This window comes from Nicotiana tomentosiformis, chromosome 9 (assembly GCF_000390325.3).
Source record: "Nicotiana tomentosiformis chromosome 9, ASM39032v3, whole genome shotgun sequence".
NCBI lineage: Eukaryota > Viridiplantae > Streptophyta > Magnoliopsida > Solanales > Solanaceae > Nicotiana > Nicotiana tomentosiformis.
In genome coordinates, this window is record NC_090820.1 from 23,384,884 (window position 1) to 23,396,535 (window position 11,652).

General features: G+C 33.7%; 1 protein-coding gene across 1 annotated transcript; it reads left to right on the forward strand.

The window, feature by feature from the left end:
• Positions 1–5,933: 5,933 nt before the first annotated feature.
• Positions 5,934–11,366, forward strand: LOC104110323 (probable leucine-rich repeat receptor-like protein kinase At2g33170). Its single transcript, XM_009619788.4, has 3 exons — positions 5,934–6,593; positions 6,901–9,867; positions 10,759–11,366. Exons 2-3 carry the CDS (start codon positions 6,939–6,941, stop codon positions 11,136–11,138), a joined length of 3,309 nt encoding a protein of 1,102 aa, XP_009618083.1. The 5' UTR covers positions 5,934–6,593; positions 6,901–6,938; the 3' UTR covers positions 11,139–11,366.
• The last annotated feature ends 286 nt before the right edge of the window (positions 11,367–11,652 follow it).

An 11,652-nucleotide genomic window follows, 5' to 3' on the forward strand; every position in this document is an offset into this window, starting at 1 on the left:
AATAAACGAGTTTGAAGCATTGAAATTACCTTTAGTAGATCAATCTTGAAAAATGACAATTTTGGTGATTTTTGTGTTCTTGAGGATTTGATGAAGAAATCTAGTATTTGGATGTAAGAATGATGTTAGAACTCATGTATATTGAGTAATAATCAACCCAAAATATCATTAACAACTTACTTTGGTTGATTGGACTTGATTTGAGCTCAAAATTGCCCCTTCACCTCAAGAACCCTAACCCCCAAATACTCAAAATACTCCCCTCCCCCGACCTTATATTTATAGGCCCAGAATTTTGGGTTTCGGATGCGGCCCTGGATGTTTCGCATCCCCACTTAACTCCTCTTTGAAGTTCGGATGCGGACCTGGACGCTATGGCAGCACTTCACTGCCAGCCTCTCTTTCGGACGCGGCCTCGGATGCTTCGCATCCACAGGCTTCTCCGCCCGCCTTTGGTAATTTGGTCATAACTTCTTGTAGGAATGTCCAAATGACAAACGGTTTGAAGCGTTAGAAACTATACTCGAAGATCTTTCATTTGATAGGTTACATCACAGAACCAATTATATATATGTTGATATACTCGTGCAAAGTTTGGTCTTGTGCGTACTCATTTGGAAGTTTAGTCTATCATGTAATTTCCAACTTGACTTAGACTTAGGGCTTTTCTTAGACCCCACTTCACTTATAATATGCCTCGTACACTTATTATCATATCCAATTAATATCCATCAAATTAATAGTCCTCGTATCAACTTTCTTAATAGCGCTTAAGTACATCGAAATTTTTTGGGGTGCTACAATATCTATACATGTAATGATCCAATCTATTTTGAGATCGAACATTGGTCTGCCGCCCCGGTCTCAATTAACTGTACAAAATCGGATAAGTCCGATTTCGACCGTATACAAAATTATTTATTTTTCAAGAATGAGAATAACTTAGGTAAGGCTTCATTTTGCCATGGCAGTGATGATAAGGTTCTTTAGTATTATTTATTTTCACATGATAAGGTGGGAAGGTATTAGATTCACGTCTCTTGCCTAATTCAACTTTGGTGATCACAATGATGAAAGATTATAGTTATTCTGATTGATTGGTATCTTTTATTTTTACGGTTTTTAGTATGAAAATATTTATAATTTTAAAATTATAAATTTAAATCTAATATTTATTGTAAAATTAATGCGTACATATATTGAAGAATATGTATAAGAATTTACAAGATTACGTAATATACTCCGATCATATCATCGTAACTTAATTAGTTGTACTGTGTGTATATAATTTCTTTTTCTGAATACTGATCCATGCTTCATGGACTTTTGAGTAATTTGATAGCATAAAGTTGTTTCACGCTATAAATAATTAAATTCCATCTTATCAGGATATGATATATCTTCAGCTCATTGATGTCCTAAGTAGGAAAACATAGAGGTCGAGGATTAAGGTAAAAAATTATCAGGTAACCGAGTATTTTCTCTCTTTTCTGTGGGAGATCCCGTATTCTAATTTAGAACACCTTATCTGCTCCATCATTGTTACTATATTTCTAATATTATCTTGTTCTTCAACTTTATTACTACAATTGTTTCTTTCCTTTGGTCATCTTACTATTTTTGCTATCAATACTTTCTTTTCCTTATTATTTTCATCATAGTGTCTTAATTCTTTTATTTCCCAAACCTATTTTGAAAATGTTTTTTTTAAACTAATGGTCTATTGAAAACAACATCTTTACTTTATACGAGGTAGAGGTACGGTCTGCGTTTGCTCTATCATCCCCAAATTCAACTTGTGAATTCACACTAGATATATTATTGTTGTTGTTGTTATGTTTGACATACTTTAAGTTGTAAAGTGCGTCGTTATGGATCGAGGAAAACTATTGCCAAATATAGTGGTCAAGCTAAGAAGTTGATGAGCAGCCCATTTAACCTATGATTCTCAAATATTGGACGATTTATGCCATACTTTTTATTATGCGAAGGTTACGTTCCTCCTTTATTTTAGGCGCACATTGGCTAACGGTTACGATCTATTGTTTATTTTATGCTTATCTATCACATAATTTGTGGAAAAATAGTTGTTGACTGCTACTTTTTAGCTGTAAAAATCTTTTAAAACATGGTTAAATATAGTAGGCAAAGACCCATCCACATCCGATATATATACCAAACAGATAGTGTTTGGTACTATGTTTTTTATATACACTTCTCTTTACTTAAGATTAATTAATATGTATGCTCACTTTATTAAGAGCTCGTTTGCATTGGATTATTTTAAGTGCTTTTAAGTGATTTTGTAGTGTTTGAATAAAATAAAAAATTTGCTTTTAAGCACTTATTTTTTAGGGTGTTTAAATTGACTTATTTTAAGTATTTATTGGCTTTTAAGCACTTTTCTAGTTGTAAGCTAAAATGACCAAAAAAAAAAAAAGAAGAAGCCAAAAGCCAAAAGTTAGAATTTCTAACATATAACTTATGCTTAAAAATCACTTAAAATAAACCCATCCAAACGAGCTCTAAGTTATTTAAGATATAGTTTGATTAAATTCACCGGATAAGTTTCACCTCAACTAATTTCATATGCTACGTACTATCTTTCATCGGTATAAGTACTGGTTGATTTGAATTTTACCTATTTTTATTAGTAAATCTCACGAGAGCTAATCTATCTTCCTATGTAACTCGGTCAAGTAAAGCCTACTCATAGACTCGGAACATTTTTTTACCAAAATGTTCTTTATTCCTAAAGTTCGAACACAATACCTATAATTAAGGGTGGCAAATAGAGGGGTCGGGTCGGATATGGATTGGTCGAAAACGAGTACTGCAAAAATGAATAAATTATTCGATCCGACCCATATTTAATACGGATAAAAAACGGATTAATCGGCAGATAATATGAATATCCATAGTACCCATGACTTCTTAAATATGATAGCTTTGGGAGAATTCATAATCTAGCAAACTTGAAGAACCACCAATTTGAGGCGTTACAAATATAAAAGTTAAACGCATTAGTTATTCATTTTCTAAGTAGATAATATGATTATTATCCATATTTGACCCGTTTTAAAAAAAAAACACTATCCAATCCATTTTTAGTGAATAATATTGATGAATAATTATTTTCTTTTAACCATTTTACCCCACTTACCCATGATTTACCAATCATGCTCATTTGTTCTCATCAAACTTTACCAATGTTTGTTCTTAAATAGATGGAATACAAGTCATCAAATACTCGGTTATTTATTTTACCATAAAAAAGGCTATGCAAGTGTATTTTTTTAATTAGTGTGTGTATGCCAAATCCAAGAAGAGAAAAATCAACATAGGGAAGAGAGATAGAAGCACTAAAAGCGGTTGGCCGACGTCTTCTTCACTTAGAAAATGAAAGTCTAGTCATGAAATGACAGCTCAATCCTATTTCCCCAAAATATTCTTTTTGTTTTTTTTTTTTTTTTTTCCACACCAAGATAGCTACTCTTTAGTTTCCCACATGCTAATTGTTTTTTAAATCTCATTTGATGAGTGATATTTACTTTGTTGTTCCATCTATTCAAATTCGCACCAACAAATTCTAATTTAAAGTATAATATTTTCTACCAAAAACAATTTTATTCTTATATTTCGAATTCATATTATAATTAAGGATGGGAAGCTGCTTACCACTTCATAGTAACTTCTGATGGTACATATAAAATATTACTAGTTTCATTCGTCTAACAATAAGAGTTATTATATTATCATTTCTTGCATATAACACAAAAGTCAAAGTTTATTTTGTAACAATATACTTAATAGTATCATGAAGAGTAGACTCTTTGTTCGCACTGTAATATTTCTTGCAATATTACTACTTTTAAGGAATAATTTTTTTCCTAATTTTGAAATTTTTAATTTTTTATTCAAGACAACTAAATTTTATTTTCCTAAAAGCATGCGATTGATGTTCAAATCAAATTTTAATTATATAACTACTAATATATTCATCATCTAAGAAAGGATACTTATCTTACATCTTTATTCTTTAATAATTACTTCAAAACTGTTAAGTTTCTTAAATATAATACTAGTAGTTTTATGCTATGTAACCTAGGTTATACAAATAGAATAAAAGGGGTTTTCATTCTCCTTTTATAATTACTTTAATCAAAATTTAAAGTACAATAACAACAATAACATACCAATGTATTTTTACCACAGTATAAGTTCTGGAAAATATAGTGTATACGCAAACCTTACCCCTATCTCGTAGAGGTAGAGAGACTATTTTCGGAAATCAAAATCTAAAGTACAAGATATACAAACTTTCTCACAAAATATTTTTAAAAAATTGGATTGAACCAAGAATAACTTTTAAAAATTTCACAAAGTGGACAATAATTTTCTCTAATGAAGGACAGAAAGAAAAGTTTCTTTTGTTATCCTTTTTCCAAGTATTATTATAATTCATTTGATTGGCCCACCAAAAATGGTGGTTCTACCAATCTTTTCAAAGATCAAATAATTAGTGCCAAGACTAACACCCACAGATTGTGAATCATTGATTTAGACACCTTCTACCTCAATGGTCCACACCTTTTTGAGTTTTGTGGGCCCTATTCTATATTTGGTTACAAAAAAATTGGGGACCCACATGAATATGTATAATATTATTTGATGTGAAGGTTATTTGAATAGGTATAAATTATAGAGTTTAAAAAAATACAACAACAGATAAGTGTAATTTTATATGCGGGGTTTTGGGAGAGTAGTATGTACACAACCTTACTCTAACCTTGCGAAGATAGAGAAACTGTTTTGATAGATCCTCGACTCAACAAAGCTCAGTCACAGCAGATGGAAAAGCCATGATATAGTGTTAAAAAATAAATTTTAAATTTTAAAATTTAAATATGTAATGATATTTTTGTAGGTTAAAAAATTGCATATTAAAAGTAAATAATTAATTTTAAAAAGGTATCACATAAAACAGAATGATACATATGAAAGAATATATATTTGTTCTTGCATACAAAATTGAATTTGGAAATGCTGAAATATGGTACTAGGGACAAAATGAAAGAAAAAGAGAAAAAAAATGTTTAATTGTGACTAAGCAAAGAAAGAAGGATGAAGTGAAATCAATCTTGATACAAAACAAAAATTCTTGAGATGCTTCATAGAAAGCTTAGTTTGTTTTTCTTTCATATGCAGAGCAATATTAAAATTCGAAATAATTATTTATTGAAGTAATTGTAAATCTACTGTGAAAGGTTTTAAATCTATCAAACGGATAACTAATTTAATTTAAAAGTAATAAAAAGAGATTTATAATTTAAACGATACAAATTTATAAATAACAAGAAGATAACTTAGATATCCCAAAGAGAAGTGCTTTTTATCATAGATTTTTAATTTTGAAAAGTTAAACTCGAGATTTCTGATTAAGCTTCCTATGTCATATTATGAATTTTATTTTAGATAATAGTTGATTAAGAAAATAACTGTCAAGCTTTGCCAAAAACAAATAAGAGAGAGAACCAAAATACTACTAATATTAGAAAAATCAAAGTTGTGTAGATATATCCAAAAGAAAGAAGCCAATAGAAGGATACACTAGCATAGTACATCCAAAAAAAAGGGATAAAAATAGGTGTACAAAGAAAATCCAAAAATAAGAACAGAAAATGAAACCATTGCAAACATCATATCTGACTTCATTTAAACCAAAAAAATCTGACTTCATTTTCTCTAGTGTTACAATTTTCAGTGCCTACCAACCCAAAAACCCAAAAAATACTAAAAAAGGAATAAACCCTCAAAAAACCTGTCCCAATCCAAGAATTCCACAATAAATAAATTAATTGCATCTTTTCTCTGTTATGCCTAAAAAAGTTCACAGTTATAAAAACTTTTTCAAGCACTCAAAAAGAGGCTAACTTTTAGATAGAGAAGCCAAAAGTGATTAGGACTTTTTGAGATAGAGTTAAAAAAGAATCAAGATTATAGAAAGAGAAAATATAACAAACTATATTAGTGTTGAACAAAACTTCCAACTCCTCATCATCATATATATAACCAAAAAAGAAGAAGAAAGCATGCTTTGTCTGCCATTAAAGCTTCAATGAAGAACTCATATATGTCCCTTCAATTCACCTAAAGATCCTTTTTACTATCATTGCCATTTGGAAAAGAAGTTGGCTTTATGTTATTTTTCTTGAATACTACTACTACTACTGCTTTCCTATTGATAAGTAATAAAATAAAAGGGGTTTCTTGAATCAGTGCATTTGAATTTTTTCAGTTCTTTTTTTTTTCTTGGCTTGTGCTTAAATAAAGGTTGAATCTTTTTCACTTTTTTTCAAACCCCTTTTCAAAATCTTGTATGTATATAGGAAGATCCCCACCATTCTTGGAAAAAGGTTGGAGGTTCTTGGTTTTAGATATAGTATAAATATAAATCATTGATGAATTTCTTGGTATTTGGTCTCTCATCTTCTAAAGGAATCACTTGAGAGTTCTTTGATTGTCTTTGCTTTTTTGGGTGTTTGGTGGATTTCAGCTATTTTTGACAAGGTGATGGACTCAATAGCCTAAAGGTATGCAAAAGCTTAGATCTTTATTGGGTTTCTTATTTATTCCTGAATTCATTATTTGCTAAAAATACACTGCTTTTGGAGAATCCGACATGCACCCGATCACATTTTCGAAGAGTCCGAACAACATTAGGTCTAAAGTATTAACTGAGATTGTTATGAATATGTATTTGCAAGGATTCTGTCCATTCATTTGCTTTATCTATTTATGATTTGACACTTCTTGATGATTGAACCCGAGTGTTCTTTGTAAATTCCTAGCTTTTCTTTTAATCTCAGTATTGACATATAGGTGAATTGTTATGAACAGGTCAAGCTGAGACTTTTGACTTATTGAAAGTTGTTGTGATGTCTGGAGTTTTTGAATCAAGAAGTGGTTTGGTTCTAATTTGGATAAGTGCTTTGGTACTGCTGGTTTATCCTGCAGAAGGATTGAATGAGGAAGGAATGTATCTGTTAGATTTGAAGAAGAATATATGGGATCAGTTTAACCATCTTTGGAATTGGAATTCCAATGATGAAACTCCATGTGGTTGGGTAGGTGTGAATTGCACTTCTGATTACAATCCAGTTGTGCAATCTCTTTTTCTTAGCTCTATGAATCTTTCAGGCACTTTGAGTTCTAGCATTGGTGGTCTTGGATCTTTAACTTATCTTGACCTGTCTTTTAATGGATTCACTGGGAATATTCCTAAAGATATTGGTAATTGCTCAAACTTGCAATCCTTAAAGCTCCTTGATAATTCCTTTTACGGGCCGATTCCTGCTCAAATTTATAACTTGTCTAAGTTACAGTATTTGGATTTGTCCACCAACATGATCTCTGGTCCTATAGCCGAGGAGTTTGGGAAACTCTCGTCTCTAGTTTCTTTTGTTGCATTCACCAATAATCTTACTGGTCCAGTGCCTCGATCTATTGGAAGTTTGAAAAGTTTGACAACATTTCGAGTGGGGCAGAATTCACTTTCTGGAAGTTTACCGACAGAGATAGGTGATTGTGAGAGCCTGGAATCTCTTGGTCTAACACAGAATAGTTTGGGAGGGAACTTACCTAAAGAGCTCGGCAAGCTCAGTTGGTTGAAAGAACTTGTACTTTGGGGCAATCAATTCTCTGGATATATTCCAAAAGAAGTTGGAAATTGTACACGACTTCAATTGCTTGCGTTAAATCAGAATAACCTGATTGGAGATATTCCTCCTGAAATAGGTAAACTCAAAGTTTTGACGAGGTTATACCTATACCGGAATGGGTTAAATGGTACCATTCCAAGGGAGATTGGGAATCTTTATATGGCAGAAGAAATTGATTTCTCCGAAAACTTTCTAATAGGAGAAATTCCAGTTGAGTTTGGCCAAATAAAGAAGCTGAGATTGTTGTATCTTTTCCAGAACCAGCTCAAAGGTGTTATACCAGACGAACTTACTAGTTTAAAGAACTTGACTAGTCTTGATCTGTCAATTAATTACCTAACAGGCCCTATTCCATTTGGATTTCAGTATCAAACTGAATTGGTTCAGTTACAGCTTTTTGAGAATTCTTTAACAGGTACTATTCCACAAGGTCTTGGCATTTATAGTCAACTTTGGGTGCTTGATTTAAATAACAACCACCTCACAGGAAGAATTCCTCCATTCGTTTGTCGGAATTCCAATCTATTTTTGCTGAATCTTGGGTCAAATGAATTGCATGGAGGCATTCCGTCTGGTGTTCTTAATTGTGTTTCATTGGTTCAACTGCGTCTTAATGGTAACAGGCTAGGGGGGTCATTTCCTTCTGAGTTGTGCAAATTGGAAAACCTCTCTGCTGTTGAACTCGGGCAGAACAAGTTCACTGGTCCAATACCTCCTGATATTGGATATTGCCAGAAGTTGCAGAGGCTTGATCTCTCAGGCAATAGTTTCAGCGAGTTGCCAAGGGAGATAGGAAATCTTACCAAGCTTGTGACTTTCAATGTCTCGGCTAATTTGCTCACTGGACCGATACCTCCAGACATTCTGAACTGCAAGGGACTACAACGACTTGATCTCAGCAAGAATAGCTTTACAGATGTTATACCTGATGACATCGGTAGCTTGTCGCAGCTAGAACGCCTTTTGCTTTCAGAGAATAAGTTTTCTGGAAAGATACCAGCAGCATTGGGGAGCCTCTCTCATTTGACTGAGCTGCAGATGGGCGGGAATTTATTGTCAGGTGAAATACCATCAGAGTTGGGTAATATTAGTGGCTTACAGATTGCAATGGATCTTAGCAACAACAATCTCTTTGGTAGTATACCACCTAACCTTGGTAATCTTATCCTATTAGAGTACCTCTATCTCAACAACAATCATCTGAGTGGTGAAATACCGAGCACATTTGGGAACCTGACAAGTCTGTTGGGCTGTGATTTCTCATACAATAACCTCACTGGACCATTGCCTGATATACCGCTCTTTCAGAACATGGATGTGAGCAGCTTCACCGGAAACAAAGGTCTTTGTGGGGGGCCCTTAGGCGGATGTAATGCACCTCCAGCATACGACGCCAATCCTCCTCGAGTCAAAAGTGCAGATTCTCCTCGAGGAAAGATTGTTACTGTTGTTGCTGGTGTAATTGGTGGAGTTTCTCTTGTCTTGATTGTGCTAATATTATACTACATGAAGAAGCATCCAGTTGAGATGGTTGCAACCCAAGATAAAGACGTATCGTCTCCAGATTCGGATATTTATTTCCGTCCAAAAGAGGGATTCACTTTCCAAGATTTGGTTGAGGCTACAAGCAATTTTCATGATTGTTATGTTATTGGAAGAGGAGCTGTTGGAACAGTTTACAAGGCTGTCATGCAGTCCGGACAAATAATTGCAGTGAAGAAGCTTGCTTCTAACAGAGAGGGTAATCACATTGACAATAGCTACCGTGCTGAGATCTTAACACTAGGAAAGATTAGGCATCGTAACATCGTAAAGCTATATGGCTTTTGCAATCATCAGGGTTCTAATCTACTTCTTTATGAGTATATGGCCAGAGGTAGCCTCGGCGAATTGCTTCACAGTGCATCGTGTAGCTTGGACTGGCCGACTCGCTTTATGGTGGCTGTTGGTGCTGCTCAAGGACTTGCTTACTTACATCATGATTGCAAGCCACGGATCATCCACCGTGATATAAAGTCCAATAATATTCTGCTTGATGACAAGTTTGAAGCTCATGTTGGTGATTTTGGTTTGGCAAAAGTCGTAGATATGCCTCAATCCAAGTCGATGTCTGCAGTTGCTGGTTCATATGGCTACATAGCCCCTGGTATGTATCTTTATTTTCTCCGCGACAACTCTTGACTTTTCCTTGTTGTCAATAGCATAGATAACCTGCTCAAAATATTTCTCGTATTGGTAGTCAATCCTTATAATCCCTATATGTGCAACAGTTTAAACTTCAACTGTCAAATTTAATGGGCTTATAAGTAGTATTACATGAAAATTTTCTTCCACAAGCTGACTATGGGACAAGTTGATATTTATTCTTCGAGGGATTATTATTTTATTTTTTTAGCAAATATACCACTAGGCAGGCTGCCTACAACAACAACAACAACGACCCAATAAAATCCCACAAAGTGGGGTCTGGTGGCTAATATATGTCTCCGAGGGATTAGACTAGTAATTCATGGCTTTTATTATTTCCTTGATGATATCGTCTACCTGATAAAATTTTATCTATATTTAAGGTGAACTAGGAACTCCTTTTAATACATTTGGCCCTTCTTACTCCCACATATTAATGTACAATTTAGATGTTAAATTGTGTATTCACTTTGAAAGTTTTGCCCCCCTTTTTGTTGATATGAATTGGATGTTCTTGTTGAACATAGATAGTTAGAAAAATATACAATATCTCTTTCTTTGAATGTCTGAAGACAATAAGGAAATGCTTTTAACTTTTATCTGTGTACTCATTTTATTTATGGTTCTATGCCAAGAGATTCCAAACAATAGCTGACAAAACTGCTCTATATTTATGTGCAGTTTAGATATTCAACAGTATAAAAGTGTATCTCTTGTTGAAGTTTGATCGTTAAAATTGTATACAAGAAGTCAATTTCTTCGATGAAATGTCTGAATACAAGCAAAAATGCTTCTAACTTTTCTGTGTATATAGCTTTTTCAACTGATGGTTCTGCCTTTTCTGTTGCAGAATATGCTTACACCATGAAAGTTACGGAAAAATGTGATATCTATAGTTACGGGGTAGTCCTTTTGGAGTTGCTAACCGGAAGAGCACCAGTACAGCCCCTAGAACAAGGTGGTGATCTCGTTACATGGTCGAGGCATTATATTAGAGAACATTCGTTGACATCGGGGATACTTGATAGCCGATTGGATTTAGGAGATGAAACTACTGTTAGTCATATGCTCGCAGTACTAAAAGTTGCTTTAATGTGTACTAGTATGTCGCCATTTGACCGTCCTTCAATGCGCGAGGTTGTTCCGATGTTGATTGAGTCTGATGAGCAAGAAGGGAACTTCCTCTCATCTCCAGTTTATGATCTCCCTTTGAAAGATAATTCCTTTTAGATGCATGTAAGAAGCATATCTCAATTAACTTTGGTAAATTTTTTAGAGCTAATTCTCCTTACTATATTTTTTTTCTTATTGTTAAATTATAGATATTACAATGTATATTTCTTATTATAGTGAAAATTTCATCACTCACTTTGTAGAGGCTAGTTTGTAGGTGATTGATGCTATTTCAACCCTTCTCCATCTTAAGGTTATTGAAAATAATTACTAATTAGTATGTCTTATGCTGTTCTCTTAGGACCTAGATCCATCTACTGTAATCTGGGTTCTGGATTGCTGCTCTTATGCTAAACACATACCTCCCCCCACCCCCCACCCCCACCCCCACACACACACACAAATTTCACCTGTTTTTTACAAATTCTCTTCAGTGTTTTACAGAACTAAATATCTTTTGCCTCTATTTTTTAACTTTTTGATAGGGAGCATTTCACTGGGCGAAGCTTAGTGCATCGGGCTGTCCTTTCTGCCCAAAGTGGTATTTACAAAACCATAGCTGTAACCCCCT